The following is a 25,046-nucleotide window of genomic DNA, read 5'->3' as shown; positions in this document are numbered from 1 at the left end:
AGAACATATTCTGTTACCTTCTCCATATGAATATTATTGATCAACTTCTTGAATATTGATTTGGAAGTTATTTTTTGAGTGTAGCTAATATACTTCATTCCTTTTCTCATAAAGAAAGAATATTTTGACAAACCTTTACAGGATCTTTACAACTGTTTCAACATTCACTCCTATGAACTCATTAAACACCAAAATCTACAAACAATGAACCATGCTGTTCATTGCTTTTTGGAAACTGGAAGAACCTCCTTGCTGAGAGAATAATAAAAAGATAGCAAGCATGATTAGTTTAGATTTTGTGAGTGAAATCCTGGCTCCACTTAAGTCAACAGTTGACATTTATTTCACCCTGGACTGGTGACTGAAAGAAAGTGTGATGCTCCACCTGGACCATTTTATTTTAGTGAAAAGAATTTTAACATAGATGGGCAGAGTTTGACTAAGCAGAGAAAACAAAATGTATAGCATCACAGAAATGCATCAGTTGAGCAAAAAAAACCATGTTTTCACCACAAAAACTTATATTCAACTTTGCATACGTAACTTTACCACCTACACTACAGCATTTGTCTGGGCAGCTCTATATTTTCTTGGTTGATGCTATGTACTGATACCCTGCTCTTACTGGTTTGGCATACATACAGTCTACAATATAGTGACAAAATGAAAATTGAGAACATCCAGAGCAATTTAACTCAAATGGAGATAACTTATTTTGTTTCTCTGTACTTCCTCTGCCAGTTCCTACTTACACTGCTGAACACAACTGCACCATTTGAGAGATCTGTACAGTTTCTGTTTCTTTTATATTAAATAAAATTTATGAAAGGTATATGTATATAAAAATGGCTGTACACACACCACAAGCCACCTGCCATCTCACCAGAAATTTTATATTAGAAGGTTTCCAGTGCTGAGCACACTTGATATATATATAAATATAGCCTGCAGACATCCAGCTATAAAACTAACAAAGATTCTTTTTTTTTTTTTGTCAGATATATATAATCCATTGTCCTGCTTTTTTTACTGGGTTGCAAATAATCTGTGCAGAAGTTTACACATAGATATAAAGCCACAGAATATATCAGAAACACTACATAACAGTATCTAGGGAATAAAACACCAGGAGAAGGCAGATAACCCTTAGAACTCAGTCTGGACTGAATCTGTGTGACTTTCTATTTTAGAGTAATTTCCTACTTTTGATCCTGGAGCCAAAATATATCCAAGTCTTTCCCATAATCAAATAAATAAATAAATAAATAAATAAATAAATAAATATCTCCCAAACACAGTGCAACTATAAATCATTTTAAGACTGACAGCTATTCCAACATGAAAGAACTTTAGACAGAGCACACACACACAAAATAAGTAAATAAGTAAATAAATAAATAAATAAATAAATAAATAAAACAAAGACAGTACCTTAAAAGAACATTAAGGTTGCAAGTCCAAACAATGTATATGGAAGAGCAACAGCAGATAGCAAATGCTGTGATTGTAAAATTAACTATTTGCTATGATCTATTGGATCATGATATATTTTAGCAGTTCGTCATGCAAGCCTTCCTGAGACTAGAGAAAAAACATTAACTTTCCCAGGGCGTTTTCCTAGCTTTCAGAGTTCCAGGTAATTCTAGTGGTCTGGTATATATGGTTATATTGCACCTGGGCCTGTATGTGCCGTTTTCCTCCAAGACTCACGAAGCCCCCACTCCCAGCTCTGACTGAAGTGCACTTGTGTGCCACCCACTCTGACGGTCAAAGCATAAGCTTGAGAAATGATCACCACTTAAAGATACACAGATTTACTGAGTAATAAGAATTTTGAACCATACAGCACTGTGGTTGTACCCCCCAAAGAAGAGGTGAGGGTACAATCTCAGGTATCATCCAAGGCCTTATTAATGGGGACCCTTTGGGAAGTCACACTCTCCAAACAAGATTCCAAAGGCAGACAGGGCAGATGCACAAATATTATGTGCAGTGTGTTACATCTGAGATCTTGCAAGACTGTTGCAGAGCCATTTATAGAGGAAGAGGACATACAGGCCAAGTTCAGGAAAACTGGATTTAGCAACCAAGGCTCCTACTAAGTCCAGACATGATTTAACTTCTGATTCTTTCCAAGACTTTCTCTTTACAGAGGGCTAAGGTTTTAATCTTTAAATCAGTGCTTCTTCAATTTCACTTTGCAGATGTAATTTCAGCCTCAACGTTTTTGCTCTTCAATCTCCTAAAAAATAAACTGTATTGCATTCCACATACAAACTAGATATTTACTTCCAGCTCACAGTTTTAGGATGTATTAGCACCTTCATGTTGATACATGGTAAATCTAATTTCTTTCTAAAGTTTCTTCAGGCAGACAACTGGCCAGGTGGAGAGGTTTCCAGCTAAAAGAAAGTATTTACTACTCCAAATATGGTGGCATGATGAGCAGTTGTATGCTAACAACACATTAAATCTACAGCCTACATCTACGTTTATTCAGTTGAGCGTAAACATTTTTCAGTCAGTCAATATAAGTCAAGGACTTCTGCAGGTTCAGGAATCTGGGTCCAACCCCTCCTGGTGTTTTATTTGAGAACCGCTCTATCAGACAGTCCACAGCATTGGCCCCCATAGTCTTTTGATTTTACAGCTTATTAGTGCAGAAGCCAGCAAAAGAATTTATTACCTATGGGAATCTTTGTTTCAGCTGTACACAAACTCTTAATAAAGTCTTCAGGGCTGGAGTCCACAAGATAAACTAGTCAGGAATTTGGACAGTAGAGTAATTACATAGACAGCCTCCACCTTCAAAAAGTTAGCTATATATTTGTTTCACTGTGCTTCTGTCCTGAAGCACTAATCAACATGGGTGTATTCCAGTGTCAGATGACACAGTCCTCTCTCCTTCTCCCCATTTAAACCAGTCACATCTCTAAAATGGGTGGAGTCCACCTCTGTTCATTAAACCAACAGAAATGAAGAATGACCTTGTGACACAATAAGCCTACACCAGCCACCAAATTGACAGCTTTAATTGAGTAAGTAGGCCTGAAAATGTGGTTATTTCCAAAGCAGGAATTTCAGAAAATTACTCAAGATTTGATGTTAATGATAAGATCACTATCCTGTTGATTTATCTTATTTAAGCTGATAAAAGAGAATTATGAGTATATACTTTGCTGCTCCCCAGCCAAATGGCCTCAAGGACCATCCCGTCACTCATAATTTTAAAAATGTCATTTTGCACGCACCAGAACAGCTTGCAGTGAAATGTCAAAGGCCTCTGCCTTGTTCAACATGCAATTCTTGTTTCTGTAAACTCATTCTGAAATGAGGTAAGCCTTCGTTAGCACCTCAACTAAACAAAATCCTGACTTGTTAGCTATAGTCCAAACCCATCTCTTTGCAGTGAATATAAGCGCTCAATTTAAAATGCATGATAATAACTGGTGGGACTTCTTTTTGTAGAAAAAAGGAGTCATGCCTGCAAAACACACAGATTCTTGTGACTGTAACAACAAACACTTTGAAGACATGAAAAAAATTCATAATCCAATTACTCTAAGTGGCTATACTAATCACCATGAGTCACTCTTAGTACTCTGTTACCCATTTCATGTCAGGAGCAGCCACAGTGAATTACCAACATGGTTTCATATGGACATGTGGGGGGAGGGAGGAAAGGAGAACAGCACATTGAGTGGGAAAGTAAATAAATATTTTTGACCTTCATTTTCTTATTCAAGGAATATCAAAACCAGCATATTTTTCATATATGTAGATTTTCTGAGAGAAAAAAACAAACAAAAAAACGAAAAAAACAAAACCATGTAATCTGTGGTGTTTTAAAACAGTTACCCATTTAAACTATTGTAGAATTGCTTCTGTTATTACTCCTTACCACAAATACCAGAAAAGAGCTAATTGATAGACTATAGCCATCATTGCTTTTATATGGGCTTAAGTAGTATGGGGAGAAAATAAATATTCATCAGGGCTGACTTTAGAGAAGATTTGAACCCTAAGTAACACCAGCTGGGGGATGACAAACCTCCTTTAAGTTGCAAAACAAGCCTTGCGCTGGCCAGATAATATATTTCAGACCAATGTATTTCACCAGTCTGCCTTCAAGCCTTTCCACTTCTCTCGGCTTTGACACACTCTTTGGGACTTTGTCCTCTTCTTCAATTCAACCAAAGTTTTTATGATTGTTGAGCTTGAATGGTTATAACTTTTGTCCTGCTGTTGACTCTGCCACCTAAAATTTCACATTCCTCAAATCACCTATTTTCTGTCACTATAGGTAAAACTATAGCCCAGATTTTAATTATGAACTCTGACAGAATTTCCTTTCTTTCCACAGTGATCTCCTATTCTGCATCATCACACATTTTTCAATGTTACTTGTTTCTTCTCTTACACAGCCCTTTCTCCCTCTCACATGCCTTAGAAAAACTCACCTACCCCAATCAACTATTATATAAACTACCAGTCTTGAAAACGCACTTATTCTTATTTACCCTTAGACATTTTTTCCAGGCTTGATTTCAAATATTCTCAGATGTTTTCTAGTAAGTTGACAAACCCTTTGTTTTCAACAAAACTCTTAAAAATGGTTTTCAGAAAGTATTTTTCACTTTATTCGTTTACCCTGCTGCTCTACCTACCTTATATTCTTGTTTCATTTCTGATTTATTAGAAAATAAGCTCTCTAGGGAAAAGATCTCATCTTACATACCTGAAAAGAAGAGAACGGAGTTTGCTGCACGGATACATAGCTGTAGGCTCCGTGTATAAAAGAGATAGAGCATTTTAAGTAGATTACTGATTAAATAATAATGCTACAATTTTTAAGATCACTATTGCAGAATAATTCAGACCATACTATGTTGTAGGAGAGGTCTGTCAAGAATGAAATGCATATCTTCCACTCCACAGAAAGTTCTCTTCCTTTATAATTACTCATATTAGTACACAACATGCATAATAAAAAGTTAGATCCATCTTGGAAAGATGACAGACCTTGTGGCTTGGACTGAATGAGTCTGTACTTGTGCAAACACAATCATCCCTATAAGATAGAAACGAATAAGAGCTGACCATTACTACAACCGAATCTATTTTAGCCAAGAGACAGTACCAGGAACTTCTCTTTCTCATTGCAGTCTCCATTCTTTGGTATCCGTGCTGCTGAATGCCCCTGCATCTGCTCCTTCTCCAAAATGTCTGTTCTCTCCTTACTTTTTACCAGTTGTTTTGGCAGCACTAACTCCAACAGCACTGGGACAAGCCTACAAAGATTGAAGGCTTTTCACTGCATCTCATGACCAGAAAGGCTTGCCTTGCTAGTAAGGCCTGTTTCACTAATTAAGACAGGCTCTAGAAAAATAGCCAAAATGGCATTGTACCATTTTTAATGTATTTTGTTGAAAATTCACACATCTTGTAATGTACACTTCCTCAGCTTTTCTGTGAAGAAAGTTTCATTCTTAAAGACTTTTCAAGCACTAGAGAGATACAAATTAGTCATGTAAAGTAATTTCAGAAAAAAAAATATATATATATATATAATAATAAATGCTAGGCACTGGGATTTATATGCAATGAAATACTGTAAAAATCTTCATTCCTCCAGTACCCGAAGTGGTAATTATTTCCATATACTCCAGGTTTTCCAGCTTCTCCAGACATTGTTGCTCACTTATTGCTGCTTCTCAGAACACATTTATCTTAGAAACTGGTTTTATTTTAACTGTTTATAACTGAGTAAGATTATGGTATGAAAATCATGTTAGAGAAGAAATTGACAAGCAGTGACAAGTACCTTGTGGCAGGCTCTTTGACTAGAATTGTATTAATGAAGAACCACCAAACATCTCTATTTTAATAACAAAAGAAAATTTTCTGTTATGTCATAACAGTAATAAGTGCTGAGAGTCTTTGGAAAGGTAATGCAGATTGATGTACCCTGTAAAATAAAAATGCTGCAATATATTCATATTAATTACTAAAGCATAAAAATAAACAGGATACCACTTTGAAAGAATAACTTCTATACTAGTGATGAAATTTTGTATTTGGCAAATAGGGTATTCAAACAGACAGAGCATAAGGAATGAGCCTGTTTGAGAGATTATTTGATTTGCGATTTAGTGTTTTAATCACCAGTTTAAGAGCAAACAAAATAAAGCATCTAAGCAAGTATGCCATAGTTCTTCCTTTCCTTTCCTTTCCTTTCCTTTCCTTTCCTTTCCTTTCCTTTCCTTTCCTTTCCTTTCCTTTCCTTTCCTTTCCTTTCCTTTCCTTTCCTTTCCTTTCCTTTCCTTTCCTTTCCTTTCCTTTCCTTTCCTTTCCTTTCCTTTCCTTTCCTTTCCTTTCCTTTCCTTTCCTTTCCGTTCCGTTCCGTTCCGTTCCTTAATTACTGTATATATCCTTCGCCTATTAAATTATGACATTTGGACATGTTTTGTATCACTGTGTAGACTGAGGTGAGAGATAATAATGCTGAAGCGTCTGCATCTAATGAAAACATAACACCTTCTATTTGTTGGCAAGGTTCACTGCAAAAAAGCAATATATCACTGTCCAGAAAATGGCCAGAAGGAATAGGAAAATGAGCTACTGCTAATTAAACCTTTTATGTAAAAACATGATTGCTAATCAAATCTGTATTACTCCATACTCTCATGCTCTACATTCTTTTTCATTTACACTTCATCCTGTAGCCCCTGAAGTATCAGGTTTACAGGTTTCTTATATATTGTTCTTTTTAAAAAGATGCTAAAAATGAAAAAGGGACTGTAGGAGGAAAATGAATGGTGCAATTAAACTACATCTGGTTATTCTGATAGCTAACTAAAAGTCATATTTAAGTTATTAAAAAAACTTAAAGTATTTACTCAAGATGAACTTTCATCATACTTGTGACAACTCAGTTACAGTTTTATTATAAGGAAGAAAATATGTTTGGCTTTAGATACATAGAATGCACTTATTGACAGAAGTGCTTTATTTAGTAACAATCACAATAATACAAGCCATATTTCCTTTAAAGAAAGGAAAGATGTCTTTAATTTTTAATGATTCCATTGCTGTGAAATCTGTTACACAAACAATTTAAATAAATTGAATTCTAAAGATAAATATTACCTTAGCTAAGTATCAGATTAAAAGCCAACAAAATTGTTTTTGCAAAAATACTGGGCTAACATATGTTATGTTCCTCCTAGTGAAGTACCCCATAATTGTTCAGATTTTAATTTATATAGTGATAATTATAGTAATATTTGTCCAATGAAGTGAAAAGTTACAACATAAGATGTTATTTGAAACAGAAAAGCATTCTTCTTAAAATCATGTAGGGAAAGATCAACTGAACTTGCTATTTTTGTCAAGAAACAGTAAAATCAAAGCAAGCACTGACAATTGCAACAAGATTCTAAATGTAAATTAAAATACTTCAGACAAAAAGCTTGAAGGCAAGTGATTCTCCCAGCGAGGGATGATTTTCACTTGTCTCCAGGTGTAACATTATGTGCACTGATGGGCTGATCAACAGAACAGAACTTCTTCCCAGCTGTAATCAGGAGTGATTGATGGTTGGGACAAAAAAAGTTGATTATCATGACAAGTCCACTGATGCAGAGAAAATAGGCTATGCTGGGGAAAGGATAAAACCTGTTTAGGGACTACCTTCTAAAATCTCCTTTATAAAGAAGAAAAAGAAACATTGAAGCCCATACAAAAGGAGCTAATACATGAATTTAGTAAATTTGCTATGCATCTGTACCTATAGTTCTACCATGACACAATGAGACCTATATAAACCCCAAACAGAGTAAATCCTTTCATTTTTAAAAACATAGTTTTAAATCAACCAATCAGAAAACTACATATACTGAAGCAACTATATGCTCTACCAGTAAAGCATTGCTTCAGTTTGAATATATGTTTTGAATTCATAATCAGGCTTTTAAAGGCCATGGGGAAGTTCAGTGTAAGTGCCATATTGGATTCTTTCCTGAAAAGAAGTCAGTCTCCTTTGGCCATTTTAAACCTTTAAAGGCTTCATTTTCAATTGAGATCAAAAAAATGCATGAGTGAGGGAAATACACCCTCAAAGGTATAGTTCAAATATGTGCTTGCCTTTTTTTTTTTTTTAATATATATTCCAATATAAAGTTTTTTAAAGCAGATACTGGGTTGCACTTCCACTCCTTCAGAGGATCAGACTCCCAGCTGTTAGCTGTGATGTGACTGAGTGCATGGAATAACAATATCCCCAGAGACTGTAAAAGACATGCAAGGAGTGATAAAAGAAACAAGGAACTGAAAAAGTCAGGCCTGGAGGTTCTGAAGTGGAATTTGTTTACATCAGGGACAGTTACATTTAATAGTAATTCTCACAAAATTAAATATTATTTTTGCCACAAGAGCTGCCTGCACAGATACAGAAAGAAGACTATATCACAGGTATCCCAGGAAGTGCAATTCTACTGACCATAAATTAAAAAAAAAAAAAGTCTCCAGAGTTAGTGTAAGATTATTTGAAAAGGTTTTACAGCTGTTAGAAGAGAGTATAACCAGCAAAAGCCAAGGGAAGAAAAAAAAAAAAAAACTATATTTAATGTGTTTTCAGAAAGAATTAGTAATTACATCAGTTAACTCGTTTTGATAAAGATTTATCCACATCACACAAAACTGCAAATTTTCTCCCTATGTGCTCTTTCTGTAGACCAAACTTTCACATAGAGCCTTGCCTGTTCCTTTTTTCTTGTATCCTTACCAGTGCCTAATAAAGTAAGTACAGTCTAGCCAAAAGGAATCGCTGACAGGTGACAGAGAACAGCCAATATTTTGCCATTTTTATTTTTAAATTTATCTGCACCTATTATTAATAATCCAGAATCTCAGATGCTCAGCTAGATATATATTTATTATTATTTTTATAAATCTATAAGCAAAAAGTTAGAAAAGGCCAAACAAAGGTGGGTGAAGATGACACAGAAAAGAGTTTGCAATTTATGTTTCCTTCTTGGTGATGACTCGCTTATCGAAAGTGGTTTCTGCAAGAGTTCCCATCACAGTTGTTCATAAATTTCAGTTGCGTATTATATTTGACTGATTTACTTCACATTTGGGCTGAGGAAGGTGACAGGAAAAAATACCTCAAATATAAATAAGTGTATGGGAATAAGCGATAAAGCAGAGGTTTCTCTCCTTGCAGTTGGAGTGGCAGCCTTTTCTATGAATGGATCATGTGAGAGAATCAGAACAAACATGAAGAACACTTGCCCCTTTTATATGTTTGTCTGTCTGTACTAATTTCCTCCTAATTCCATTAGGTAAGTAATGGTATTTTTCAATGTGCATTTGAATAATACTAAGCTTTATCTTTGTTTCTACAGTTCCTGCCAAAGACACCTAAGAAACAACAGCTGCCCACTATCTTCCCAATGTTAGTATTTGCATCTCATTCCCATAATGCTCCCCCCACCCTTCACCAGATACAAAATCTTTCTGACACCAGTATAGCCCAAAGAATGTAGATACAGGACCCAATTCATTAAAACCACTGGAGATATATATGACTTTTGTCTGCAAGTCATCTTACTAACTGACAGAGAATCTACATAGCACTCCTAACATTAAAGTCATATTTTGGAAAATCTAGGACCCATCATACAATTTAGACCAGCTTCTTTTTTTTTTTTCTTTTTTTTTTCCTCAATTTCATGTTTCCCGATGCACTCCTAACATTAAAGTCATATTTTGGAAAATCTAGGACCCATCATACAATTTAGACCAGCTTCTTTTTTTTTTTTTTCCTCAATTTCATGTTTCCCGATACATTCTTATATCTCAATTTAATAATTTCTGAGAGAAGGAAAACTTTCTGACAGTAACAAGCATTTTAGACTTTCCCTCTTAAGTACTCTCACCTCTGCCTTTCTCTCTTCTTTCTGCTGCTCTTTGTAGTTCTAAGATCATCTAAACCCAAGCATAAGTTAGAAGTTGGCTCCAACTGGCAAATATTGCAACCATTCACTTTGGTGCCAGAAGCAGAAACCTTTTAAACCAATTTGTTTCCATGTTCCACAGTCAGAACACTGGTCATTAATCTTCTGCAAATTATTAACAGGACTATAAAAGAGAGCCGTTACCTATTCACAGATCATTACTAGCAAATTCAAGTAATTTTCAAGAGATGTCAAACCTTCTGCACAACTGATTTCTTTTATCAAAAAAAGTGAGTGCTTTGAAAATGAAATAACCAGGTAGGATGAGCAGAGAGTTGACAAAAATGAATAAAAAAATAGTATAAAGCAATTGTTTTGTAGCATCTTTAAGTCCTAACACAGCAACAGCTGCTGATCAACTGACAGTTTTAATCTCTCCAGGATCATGTTTCTACAATGACTGACGTTCAGCTGGCATAGATATTGAACATTCTCCACAGCCTGGGCTTGTGAAGGGAGCTGTGAGCATTAGACATTGCTTTCTCCTGAATTTAGAGATTCCCTTTTCAACAGCTACTGCTAAATGTGGCTTAAGAGTGAATTTTGGATGGAAAGCATATTTTGCAGTATGAATACAGTGGACACAAAGTGACTCCATCTGTCCTTATCAACAACAGACTGAGTAATCAGCTTACATTCAGAGCAAGATGTTTTAAAGATCAGTAACTTAAAACTTTCTTTCTCTAATATCTTCTTGCCCCAGGCAATGCTTCTGTGAGCCTGATACCACTGGTCTGGTCCATGTTCTGCAGCAGTACAGAGATTTCTTACATGGAACAGATTGCTTTCATTACAAAAGAGAAGATAGGTACCAGGAATAGTGAAGAGTTGGTTACTGAACATCACCCAAACTGTTTGGTTCATATGCTTGATTGTCAATCAAGGTAATTATATATATCCTTAGGATATCAGTCACAGGACTCAGTTCAACACCTCCAGAAGTACTCAGAAGCTAAACAGCAAGGTGCTGTATTAAATATGTATAATTTATGCTTCTATGTTATACAGGTGCATAATAGTACTGTATAGAAGGTAAAAACAGCAAAAGGAATTTATTTATATTTTTATTAAGCATTTTAGAATTGTTTCAAGAAACTATAGGTTTTCATAATATTAATAATAATTCAAAAATCATAAATATTGCTCAGCAGACTATTGTGGGTTTCTTACTTCATAAATTGTTAGTTAGTTCCTACATGAAAAAAAAAAAGGTTCCTCTGAATATACAATGAGCAAAATAACATTGTGTTGTTCAGAAATTTGTAATGTATGCAGGGTAAAAGCAAAATATTCTATTTTATTTGATTAGATTTTTTGAATACCAAAAATATCTTGAATATTTTTAGCAATTTTTGGATTTCCATAGTGTATTGACAAAAATTCTAGATATTCAGAATTCTCTGAACTACTAGCTACTTTTTCCAGTGAATACTATAAACCAGCATCTCTGGAAATGCGTCTATCTATGAGTATATTTCCACTCTGACTCACATTCTGATCTTAAATGATCAATGTGCATGTGCAATTCCACAACCGAAATCAGTATTTGTTCCTCCTAACACTGACCTTCACAGTACAGAAAAGATTGTACATTATTAGAAAGAAATATCATACACACATGCACATGTGCATGCACACAGGCATAAATATATATACACACACATGCACACGCATAAGGGGATGAGTGTATGTTTTTTTTTGTTTGTTTGTGTTTGTTTTTTATAATATACTCATACACATACATAAATAAAAGTTATGGAGTTATCCATATAAGGAGTTAATTCTGGAATATTTGTTCTCAGTGAGGTACAAGTGCTGCAATTAGTGCTATACCCTCACAGGGTAACAGTAACTTGAAACAGATGCTGAGTATCTCTAAGTGTTTGTGCAAGAAAATCTTAAAGAACTGGGCTGATGACTTCAAAGAAGGGGGGTATATTGGTTTGGAACAACCAGAAATAAAATGGCCCCAAGAAAATAAATAAATGCACTTGAAAGCTGGTAATAAATGATAATGGCAAGAAGCAACTTTAAGAAAGCTGTGTCTTACAATTCAAGCAGAAATTGTTGTTTTTATACCAAATTGTTGATTTTATACCAAAGCAGGGTTCTAAATCTACAGGTTAAGTTATAATCTAAATTTTAATCTAATTCAAAATCAGAGGTACAATTAAAACCTGCAAAGAATGAGAACATGTGGTTATAGCCACACACACACAACAGTGATTGAGGCGAATAGTACACGTGGTTTTAAATACCTTTTAAGAGTATTTCTGAAAGTTGAAAAATAACAGTTTTCAAACCAGGAAGGTGAAATGCTAAATAACTTTTAGTTAGTTGTATCAGCCTTTCCTAGTTCTCAAAGAACAAACTTTGAAAGTTTCTCTCCCCTTGGAGAGGCCCAGAACAGGTGTGACCACTGCTTGGCACAGATAAGAAATGAAATCTCTGTTAACTCCTTCAAACCACAGAAACAGTTTTGCAGTTAAAGTGCAAGGCCATCTAATCTCTCTCTCAACTGTGGGATAGCATTGAGCACTCCTGGCCATCCTCAGAACTCGGTGTCAAACTTTTTAAGACTGTTAACTGACAGGGAGCCCATATCCAACCCTATGTTCTTCGTTTCAGAATTTCACAAACTTTGTAACTGGAATTATTTCACTAAATATTCTGATTAAAACAAACAATCAAAGAAGCAAATTAAGCTGAATATTCTTCTACTGAACCCAAGGAACACAAAGGTCAGTTGGTCTCTGTGCTTTTAATAATCTGCTTTAATATATTCCAAACCTGCTATATTTTCATTGTCTTCTTCACTTTATACAATCCTTTCTACTTTCCCCAGCCAAGTGATATTTTTTCACGTCTTGTCATACTTGTTGATGTATTCTAAATTTTGCAATTAATTATGTTTTTTTGAAGTGTGATGACCACTGCTGTAAATGATTCTTTATCTGAGGCATTGCCAATTTTAAATACTGTGGAATATTTACCTGTCTACTGATCTATGTAATTTTTTTCCCAGTTAGCCCTTGACAACATACACTCAGTAAGTCTTTTTTACTCATTAAGCCAGACATTTCTCATTTTACTGCTTGCTCATTTATTTTTTCCAGCCTAAATAAAATAATTTGTGCTTGTATTTACTGCATTCATTGGAATTCTAAATTATTTTCTCCAAATCAGGATTATCATTTTGGACTACAGTCCTGAACTTGCCACCTTCTATCAGGTACCTGCATCTTGGTATCATTAAGAAACCTAGTATGCGTACTCTCTATTCATTCAGACACATCATTAATGAAAATTTAGAGTAGCAGCAGGTGTGGAAAAGACTCCTGCAGATCCTGACTTGTACCATTCTTTTGTTTTGACAGGAAACTACCAACAACTATTCTCAGTATAGTTTTTCAATCTGTTGTGCAACCAACTTTTTACAATTTTACCTGGACCATACTTCCCTACTTACTTTATAAGGCTGTCACATAGATCTTTATCAATGCTTATTAAAGCCAAAAGATATCACATCTACTTATTCCCCATTATTCATTAGATCAATTACCCTGTCAAAGGAGAAAATTAGATTGGTTTGACAGGATTTATTCTTAACAAATGGATACGAGTCCTCTGGTTCTGCTTCTCCATGAAAGTGAGAACCATAGTAAAATACTATGGATCTATATTGCATCTTCATTCTCCAAAGCATTCAGTTTTTTTGTTTGTTTGTTTATTTTATACTGAAACAGCACCTTTTGAATCCTGACAACTTAATGGAATTCACGTCCTGTGAGTACATCAAAACATTGCCCCACCTTTCTCTAAAGGCAAGGTGAACTCAAGTATCTGTTTAACACAAGACAGAAAAGTAAGAGAGAGACCTTTTGCAAGAATCAACCTGGTTAGCAGACACTGTTACACCTTAGATCAAATGGTGAAATTAGATACGCAGGCAAAACAAGATCAAATAATCAACACAGGTTATCAAAAAATGAGGAAAACTTAGTAAAGTTTTTTTTTTTTTTTTTTTCTCCTTGAATTCATGGGGTTTCTTTGTTTTTTTTTTTTTAGTGAGTTCTCATGTTAGCATAGTATTTTCTCCAACACCTACCTGTAGGGTAGGCACATGAGTTGTCCTACTCAGGTTAGCTGGAATTCATTTTGCAAGGTGCTTCTAGCAGATGTTTAATGTTTACTATAAAGCATGTATTTAACAGATCTAAACTGGTTCAATAACACCCAGCAGCTGGCAAAATCTAAAGGGCAACTCACACACTTTTGCCCTGTATTGGGTGCACAGTGTAAAGGCAAATGTTATAAAGAGATCTCCCTCAATGGAAAAAAAAAAAATGTGCACTGCTTGAAACAGATTCCACTGAACCCACCTCTGTTATTCTAATGTTTTTGTTTGTTTGTTTGTTTTTCTTCTCAGCATGGACAGGCTTTGCTTATTTGCTCATTCCTCCCTTCCCTTGTATGAGAAGATTTATTTTAAAAAGAAATACTGAACACACAGCTGTCATGAAGATTTATAGATAACTCCTTTAGAAAGAAGCTAAATGATTTTAGACTATTGTAGTGCCTTTTCTCATTTTTCTTTGAAATGTAATTTTGATACCATGTAGACAGAAAAAAGCTCTTCTGCCCTGAAAGAAGTCTGTATCAAAGGGGATAAAATTCTGTATTCTCTACAAAAATGAAAAATCTCACAGACCAGTTTTATTGTAAACATTTTCATAATACTGTCGTGCAGTAGGTAAATGGAATTTCTATTCATTATTCTCTGATAAAACCTATCTCCAGCATCTAAAAATAAAGATGCATTAGTAGTACCGCCACAAAGCCTTAGGTTTCTGAACAGGAAAGCTATTTATTGTTCGTATGGTTTTAAATCATGCTCAACAAAATATGATGAAAATGAAAGGTAGGTATATTCAGTAAATGAAAACCTTTTCATAATAATAGGAAAAAAATTACAGTGTGTATTGGTATTTAAATAGTTGGGTTACCAAAAGTCGATTTATTTATTTATTTTAGAGCAACCTTTTCTTTAAGCCTCAAAATTAAATCTGCACATTTTTGCTACAAAAACCAGTGGACATTCAGAATTACCCAAGCAACCAAGGAACTTAGCTCTGCCTATTCCACTCACATTGCAGAAAAGCATTTCTAAAACTCCAGCAGAACTCTAATTGTTATTTCTTGAAAAGCCTCAGCAGAGCACTTTGTGAATTTCATCAGTAATAACTATACACACTGAACGAGAAGAGAGCATCATAAAGACATCCACAAATCTCTTTTTGGTGTTAGAGAAAATGGGAAGAAATGTCTTCCCAAGTTAATCACTGGACAACATTTGAAATCCTAATCTCTCTATCTAGAAGAAACACTGGGGATGCTTTAAAATTTAGGTGAATATTAAAAGGAGAAAGCGAAAGATACTCAGTAAGGTCTTCCCATTGCATAAAGTTAACAGTACTATCTACTTTCAGAGAGAGGACCATTAGAACAAACTTCCACTGAACAGAGTTGGTGAATTGGAATTCAAGACTCTTGCACCTGAAGGTGTGAAAGGGCAGTTAAATTTATGCTGCACAGCTTTTCTTCCAAGAGTTTCCTGTGAACAGCCTAAATTAATAGATTTCCACTGAAACCATTTTTTTGGATATCGTAGATGCCTCTGAAAATGGCCGCTGCCTCTTCCCCCTCTCTTCTTTGGAATCCTTTCTAAGAGCAGCAGAAGAGGAACAGAATGGGGGCATACCAGTCCTCTGAGTCAGAAGTATCAGTGTCCACTATCTTGTTTCCTTCCATTTAGATTTATTTATTTACTTATTTTATTTCAAACATTTTCTTCTGGAAAATACCCAGCTTCTGTCAGCTGGAAAATTTTTTGCCCCATGTATGAATCTGATTGTATGATTTGCATATATGCTAATGATTAAGTCAGCTTAATGACATATTCAACCTCACTTTTGCCTGGATCTTTTTGCAGACTAACAAATGGTGTTCCCTCTTTGTAAAGGAGATGCTTCACTTTGGTACATAACACTGTGGTGTTTGATGCCTCTTCTAGCTATATACAATGTATGATTCAGCATGACTTACTCTTTCTTAAGACGAAGCTGAAAATTATGAGCAATGATCCAGGCTGCTCAGTCACAAGGACCTGCTGTGGCCCAGAAGTCTCCACTATCCCTTAAAAATTCTGTTCATCAGAGTCCCACCGTGAATGGCTCAGTATTCACAGTCACAATTCTGGCATCTAGCTTCTAAACAGAAAATCCTATTTTGATTCTCTTATTTTTACCTGTGAGGATCATGACAGTTCCAGATATTGTATTATGATTTGCATCACTGTTTGAGAATGATGTCAATGCTATAAGAGAAAGGTGTGCATTCAGTCCATGAACTAGAAAACCCAGAGTTCTCAGTGAAGCTTAAGTATGTGATAGTCACTAGTGGGAAAATCATGACCGGGATCTTGTTAAAATTCTTGCTAAGCAATAAAAAGCTGAGGGGAATGAAGAAAGCTGCATTATTTTAATATCTACATGGCCAATCTATTACAGAAGACTTCAAGGCTCATTTTAAGTGTTTGACAAGTTTATGGCTTTGATACATGATTGATAAGCTAAAAATAGGTTGATTAAATGTTCATAAATAGCTGCCTACAAAGAAACAGCTGCACACAAGTTCTTTCACTTCTTCATATGACTAGCATGAGGAAGGAACCTTGTGGATGTTTTTGGGCTGAACTTCAATATACATTCAAACATTTTTGTTTTTATATAAGTAACTCCCATATGTAAATTAGCAAACAGGTAATAACTGAAGGACATTTGAAACGGGAAAACAAGCTGCCACCAGCAACGCCCATGTCATGAAACTCCCTGGGAAGACTAAAATAGTACTATATATTGTCTTCTGCTATGTCATATTTTGTCTTCACACACAAAGTTGCTGGAGAAGGAAATAAAGGAGTTGAATTCTGAGAGGCTTTTCTGTGATAGAAGAGGTATTCCTTGGCAAGGAGTACCACAGTACAGTTTCCTTGGGTAATTACAAGGGACGGGTCTCCTCTGTATATTAGAGAACATTTCCAGATCAGATTGCCCTATTTAATTGTTGGAGGAACGAGAGGATGCAGGGTAGGAGCCAATAGACAAAAATTACCTGCTTCTATTATTATTATTACTATTAAGATTGTACCGCCAAGATGGGAGTATTAAAATACAATTCTAACCAAAAAGGTATATTTTTGTAAGGGTAGAAAATGGAAGGTAAATCCACAAGGATGATAAACACATCTGAATAACATCTAACATTTACAGGAAGAAAAGAAAGGCAACTTTATCTGGGACTGACAGAAGAATTAGGACCCAGCAAATATTTCAGCCTTATTAGCAGTAATGGATCAATCTGTTTTCCTATTTTCACTCAGTGCAGCACAACTGAAGTTGATGAGCTTGCAGAGATATATCCGCAGGGAAAATCTGGCTTGATGTATAAACACTATCAAATAATTGTGTTTATTTGAAGCATCCTACAGCCTTTTCATCTGCTGAATCACAAACTGAAATCACAACGTTTCATTTAGGTTCAATTTATGCAAATCATGGCACATCCTAAAAGATAAATACATATTTCTAATCTGATACAAAATGATCAACTTACATCAGAATTAAATCTCAGCTGGCAAATGTTGCATGATATGATTTGCTTTCTTCGATGAGGAAGAGGAACCCCAAATGTATGATTTATTACAGCTTTTTGAATTGGGTCCATCTGTAAAAGAGAGAAGAGAAAGAAATATAAAAGCATTTGCTGTTTCACTGTATTTTATGTTTTCTATAGTTGCAAAACAGATAATACATCATTCCAAACCATACTCCACACTACAGAAAATTATTATTTTTCTTTGAAAATTAATATTTCTTCTTCATGCAGTTTTATGAAAAGGTAACACAGAAAGGAACAAAGAAAAGTGTCGTTAGCTATCTTGAAACACGTATCCTTAGTAGTATTCTACATGTACCAATCTCCCTTTAATGACAAAAGCTAAAAGCTGTGAACACTGAATAAATTTACCTATTAATTTATATTTTTTTATACCAAAGATAAGCTAGTACAATAAATGAAACAATAATATTTTATATAAAATTACTAACAAAGCAACCAATGAAAATGTGAAGGACTATTATATAAAAATAATTCCCAAATAACATACCATAGCTCAGTATTGTGAAAAAAATAATAATTTTCCAGGAACCAATAAATGATCTTTTTCAATAAAACACCTTCCACACAACCAATGAAAAATCCAAATCCTCCGAAGATTATTTTCACAGCCGTTTAGAAGAAACAATTTATTTTTCAATAAACCCTACTTAAGGATAAATTTTGACTCTGATGAAAAGCATTATTCTGAAAAAACCTCTACCAGAAAGTCGATCTGGCAGTATCCTGTTTAAAAAAAAAAAAAAAAAAGTATTATTTGGGCAGAAAATTTGAATCAGCTTCCCCAAATCTTATCATTTTTACAAAAAGCATCTCAGCTATTCCTAAAATCTAGCAACAGCTTTACAGCAAGTTGGTATGCCAACTTTAACCAATTCAAATATAGATTTTATCTTTTTAGTAATAAAATTCAAATTCACATAATTTGATGAAGCAAATACATCTAATTGTCTAACTGACAATAATCAGTATTCAGACAGAATACTTTATATGTGCTTTGAGAGCCAAACACCTTTTCTATGTTCATGTCCCTGTGATTTACTTTCTCGAGTCAGTTAGCAAAGGTTTATTTTATAAATAAAGAATCACAGCTTTTTCTCAAAGTAATCAATGATTCATGGAAGCTGTAATGGTAGGCAGCCATGGCATCTATTGCAGTGAATCTAAAACAGTTCACTACAGACCTGTTGCATCATCTGACATCTGTTCAGTGTAAGGTATGAAATAGGTCATGGGCTTAAACTAATTCTTGTTGAAAAGAAATTCAGATCAGGAGAGAAGGGGAGAAGGAGAGGAGGGAGGGAGGAACAAGCGAAACTGCGATGTTATAGAAAGGTTTAGAAGAAATGTTCAGTTTGAAAATCCTCTTCAATTCAATGCAAAAGTGAAATATCTCACCCGTTTGTAAAACCACCATCACAAATGAGCATAAGTCCCTAGAACTAGGGACGCCACTATAACATAACCGAAAAACAACACTGATCACTGAAGTCAGAGAATATCAAGTTGACTCTTGATACTGCAGCATACTGTGTAAGATAATATGAAGGCTTTAGCTGTGATCCAACCTTGTGCTTTGGACACTCATTTTACTCTGTAACCTAATTTTTAAAAATACCAACATCTAAAGATACTATTGCACAGACCAGAAAGAAGAAAACTACATAGGCATAAACAGTAACAGAAGTTCTTACTTCAACTGCTCCATTCCTCAAGATGTGACTTTTTATGCCAGTAGAACCAGCATACCTTTACCTTGCTGTATGCTTTCAGCACTAAAGCAAAACCTGGTCTTAACCAACACTATTTTACAGCTGCTGAACTTTTAGGAAATTTAGCCTAAATTTTTAAGAAATTTACGTGCTGTTCCTCTCACCATTGCAGGTCTAAAATACTTATGGAAACCTCAAGCTTAGACATATGAATAAGTCAACACACAGTAGCAATATATTGTGCGTCCTTTGATCGAGTGTAACATCTGATCCAGAGACTCACCTTCTTAACCACAGTTTTGAGATGCTATTAATTTAGACTTTAGTGTAAACATGTTAAATTCTGACACATTCTCTCAAGTGCCATAAGGTAAGAAAGTTTAAACATCTGACCTATAATCTCATTACTCCCCCTGAGTGCTTTGGATGTGACACTGAGGCCCAGATAACTGAAGTAGACATTAACTTCCTAACTTCCTGATGAACTGATCAGCTCCAAGAAGACACATCAGTTCAGATTACCTAACAGATGATATACTAAAAGTTGACCTTACACTGTTGTAACATGCATCTATGCTGTATAATTAAGTAATTCTCAAATGTGGCTTCTGACTGTAGTCTTGTATGCCTCACATGGTGATGTGTACCACAGTACTCTTTTAGATTATTGATCTTTTTTTATCACTAATTTTTTATCATGTTTTGGTAACAGATAATTAGGACTTTGAATATAATAGGCCCCTATTTTTTTCTTGACATAGGTTTCCTTGAGCAGGTTTTAATTACTTGTCTTTCTACATCTTCCTTCCTTTTTCAGAACTGGTTCTTTCCTGTTATACTCCTTCCCTTGATGCATCAGTCCTTTGCTTCTGTATGAGAGAAAAAAGTGATATCCACCACAGATATTAAAGAACTATCTACTATAGCCCTTGTGTCTATTTAATGGAGGACGGCTTATGTCAACATGCCAGGGTTGCTAGCAAGCTACAGAAATGTCACTGTCATTTCAAATCAGAGTACCAACAGAACAGTGCCTTAAGTGTTATATGAAAGGCATTACCATGTCTCATAAGCTGGAACAAATAAATTTTTAGCTGGATTTATTTATGTTCACAGTAAGAATTCTAGTTCCAAACGGGACTGGACTTCTGGTGGAACAGATTCTCACATATTGAGAACAAGTCAAATAACTCCCAGAATTGGAAGAAAAAAGAAAAACAAACAAACAAAGAACACGAATGTGTGGGGTAGTTGATGTGTTTTGTTAGGCATTGGAATGGGCTACCCAGGGAGGTGGTTGAGTCGCCATCCCTGGAGGTCTTTAAAAGACGTTTAGATGTAGCCCTTAGTGATATGGTTTAGTGGAGGACTTGTTAGTGTTAGGGCAGAGGTTGGACTAGATGATCTTGGAGGTCTCTTCCAACCTAGACGATTCTGTGATTCTGTGATTCTGTATTTAATTTTATTTTCCTCTTATGGAAAAATGTGAAGTTTCTTTCTTAATTGCTCCAGAGATTTTCTCCTGTTTATCTGCTAATACAGAAATCCGTCTGCACATTTCCTTTTCTCTTTCTAAAGATGCAGACTTGTAGATATACAGCTACATGATCTTACTGTGAACTTGGATGATTTATGTTTGTGGCTCTATATGAAGAAGTGTTCTGGACAGACTTCAAGTTGATTAAGAAAAGCTGCTTCAAAGTAAGAATCCTTGCTCTGACAACTGCTCTTTGATACTGTAAAGCAGACTTAAACTTCAAAACAGAACAGATTCTAATAAAGTTGTGGCTGAATATTGGAGTGGTATTTGAATGTTATTTTTTTCATAGAGATTTCATCTGTGTAATACTCCCAATCCATAAATTTCAAATAACCATCCAAAATCACCAGATAATCTTCCAAAAGTTTTATGCAGGGAATTTGAGAGAGGTAACGTGATAGCATGATAAGTACTAAGATCTCACAGACGTTGGAAGACAGAGGGGAGTCCTGCTGAGAGTCAGAGGAACAAAGAGAAGCAGCTGATTGCAAAGAAAATAGAAAGCAAGGATTGCAGGGAAATATAAAGAGGGAAATAACATTATGTAGCTGAGATAATCATTGAGTGCTGAGATACTTAAGAGAATCTCCAAGTTCTTCCATGTTCACTGAATGTTATTAAGTACATGTATAGATTGTATTTCAACTTATGTAAATGGTATTTGCTTTCAAAATAAAAGTTATCATGATAAACTTTGATAAAATCTGCTTTTTACTTGTTACTAGTGCTCTATTGCTGCATTTGTATTTCTTAGATGTAACTGATTTGCTTCACTCCCATTGATAGTGAAGGAGAGAGAGGCTTACAATTCACATAAAAGATTATGATTCAGCTGACAAAGCTGTGCAGAAGAACAAGGTTTGCAAGATGTCCCTTTACTTCCTCTTACCAACTTATTTGCATTGCAATTTATCACACAGAGGATGTGATGTTCTGTGTTTGATGTGTTCAGTGTGCTTAGCTTTGCTATTACCCAGTACTAGGTATCTCTTACTGTGTAGCACAAGCTGTGTCAAACTTTTCATTGGTGATGGTCGGGGGAAAAGACATTGTTCAAGGTTCTCTGCAAACCACAAAGTAACTGTTAGCTTGAGCAATGACTGTGATTCTAATGAGGGTTTCGTATTTCATTCAGCCGATTTTTGTTTTCATTATATAAAATATACAGCAGTAATAGTCTTTTTTTTTTTTTTAATTATTCAAGCTGAAATTTGTAGCAACATTATAATGTTTACTTTCATTGATCAAATACTGTAATCCCTTCCCAAGATCTTCAGTTTAAGCCTACCATATTTCAGCAAAATCCAGTCTTATACTGGGGGGCATGGCAGAACTTGGCCTCTTGTTCCATTTTCTTAGCTTTGACCTTACTACTCCCATTTGGTTTAGCTTGCTTGCTTCAAATTCAACCTTTAAGCCCAATGACCTAAACCCCATTCTTTGTTCTTGTGCTTACCATAGAGCATATTGGAGGCTGCAGTTAAAAGCTTTGTTGTACAAAGCTTTCTGGATGAAACATTTACCACAAAATCACCAAGAACTTGACCCAGGAGATCCCATGTTATCCTTCCTGCCTGTGCAACTTTTCCAGATTCAGCTATCCTTGAAGGTCTTCTGTAGCCAAGTCTCCCTTTCATTAAATTCCATTAAATATCTGCAGAAGGTAGAACTCGGGGTAGTAAATTTTACCTACAGAGACGTTTGACCTTTTGGAAATATAAATTTTATATCAGTTCCATAAATAATGATTTATTTTTTTTTCAGTGGAAACTAGAATTCAAGCATAGATCACCTTGAATTTCAACATTTTTTTTTAACATATGTGACTTTATTAGGCTTTGTTATATGACTTTTTATTCCAGAAACATGCCTAAGATAAAACAACTGCAAAAGAAAGAATACAAATTTGAGCCATAAAAGCTCAAATCCCAAAAAGGCATTAAAAGGGGGGGGGGGGGGGGGGCGGATTGTTGTTGTTTTAATTGTGTATTAAAAGACAAGGGGCTTGACGCATACACTTCAAATGCTTGAACTTAGCAGTAAACTAACTGAGTTGCACTGTCATCTATACACAAGAGCATCCAGGTCAAAAGAGGAAGATAATGTGGATGCCCAAAACCTGTTCAGAACACATGCATGGTAGGTCTAAATCAAATAAGTAAGAAAACATTTTTACCTCAAAGCCAAAGAAATTATCTGCAAAAGACTGACTCAAATCACTATGATCCTACACTTAAGTGAGCAGAAAAACAAGTCATGTTTTTGAAGCTCTCAATAAAAAAATGCTGTAGATCATTCTAGTGGTAATTTAAAATTGCATGGTGAAAAAAAAAAAATCCACCAAAAGAATGACCTCCATTACTCGAATAGGTAAGTGAATTCAGTGACACAGCTATCAATCTTTTCGAACTTCTTAAAATCCAGATATTAATAGAATATTATGTTACAATGAAAATAAACTTAAAGGAATGATATTCTGAGAACAGTTTCCTACTGTAGGTCTGCATTTCTGCAAACGCATTTAATTATAAGCACCAAAATTAGGTTAAACTACTGCATTAATGTTATTGCACTTGCAGGCAAGGTATTAATATCTCCACGTGCAAGTTGAGTCTTCTGTGAAGACCTTAATTGTAAAATTCATAAGAAATAAAGGTAACTCTGTGAGAGCTCCTTTCATTCATTCTCAAGTCCCAAGAAATGGTGAAACTAGTGAGAACATTGGAAACAGTATAAATCGTGTAACAACATTATACACAATGCCTTACCAAGTAAAATAGAACACAGTACTAACATATCCTCCATCATTTACTCTTACTGATGAACTTAACCAATTCTTAAAACTGCATTATTGATGCAGTTTTAACACCAACGAGTGCAAACATAAAACTGCCTCCTGTATTATAACTGTGACATGTTACTAAATGCTCTTCTGTCTTTCTTCTAAAGCTACAGGCAACTCCTCAGTCACGTTAAGTCTCTGTCATTTATAGTTAGAGGACTATTTGATATGAAAATGCTCTCTGGACATAATTTGACCATTTTCAATTGACAATTGAGTAGTTCTTTCTTCTTTCTGATCTTAGCAGCATCAAAAATTCAAATAATTTTCCTTACACTCATGCCAATCAGTTTTACAAATGCCACATTACTATATTACATTATGCTTTTATATTTTTATTTATGTAGAAATTGATGTTTTGGGGATCTGCCAGAAATTCTGCCTTATATTGCTGAACTTCTATATTTTGGGCACAGTTCAGCTGAGCAGTAGCACCATCTTCTCTGGGAGATATACTACATTTTACAACAGCCACATATACAAGGTAGACAAAGTATGTGCCACAGATCAAATTTCCAGGAGGCATAGGACCCACTTGGTGTCACACATCACTGTTGATTTCTGCACATGCATATCCATCTCAGACCTCTTGAAAGTATTTATTTAGTGTGCATTTTCAAAAAAAGAAAAAATCTGTGCACCTCACGTTAAGTGTATCGGATACCTTCCAGAATTGTCAGATGTGTAACTTACAAACTATCTTATACATTCTTAATAAACTGATGTCCAGATCACAAACAGAACAGTTCAACAATAGCTCAGTGATTTGATCCTACATATATTTAATATTCTGTATTTCCATAAAAAATACATCCTATTGTTAGTGCTAGCAGTCTTTCTTTTTTTTTTTCTCCCCAATATCACATTAATCTGTGAATAAGAATCTTATAAACCAAACATAACAATTCAAAAGGAATGATGGGACTGGCTTAGCAAGTATAGATAAATACAAAAATGAATGTTCAACAATATTTTGGTTTCATGTGAAAGTAGAACAATAGAGCATCAAATGGTTAAAATACATGTTCTAAATATGCTATCATGCATGGTTTACCCATTTACATACAATTTATTCAGTATTGTCCAAGTAATTATGGTGAATAATTATGCATAGAATTAAAATCAGCATTACACATCTTTTCTTAGTGTCTACCATTTCTGCTGTTGCCAATGAAACAGGATAACACTAACCTGGC

General features: G+C 35.0%; 1 protein-coding gene across 11 annotated transcripts in view; it reads right to left on the bottom strand.

Moving 5' to 3' along the window:
* ZNF385D (zinc finger protein 385D) overlaps positions 1 to 25,046 on the bottom strand; it is a 436,921-nt gene that overhangs the window by 77,171 nt on the left and 334,704 nt on the right. For 10 of the 11 annotated variants that reach the window (XM_083825066.1, XM_083825069.1, XM_083825067.1 and 7 more), the window contains one exon: positions 17,694 to 17,804. In XM_083825066.1, coding sequence (XP_083681192.1) covers positions 17,694 to 17,804 — 111 coding nt within the window. The remainder of the gene's footprint in view (positions 1 to 17,693; positions 17,805 to 25,046) is intronic. The other variant, XM_083825063.1, reaches the window with a different exon arrangement.

This window comes from Anser anser, assembly GCF_964211835.1.
Source record: "Anser anser genome assembly, chromosome: 2".
NCBI lineage: Eukaryota > Metazoa > Chordata > Aves > Anseriformes > Anatidae > Anser > Anser anser.
This window is presented reverse-complemented; position numbering and strand designations above follow the sequence as displayed.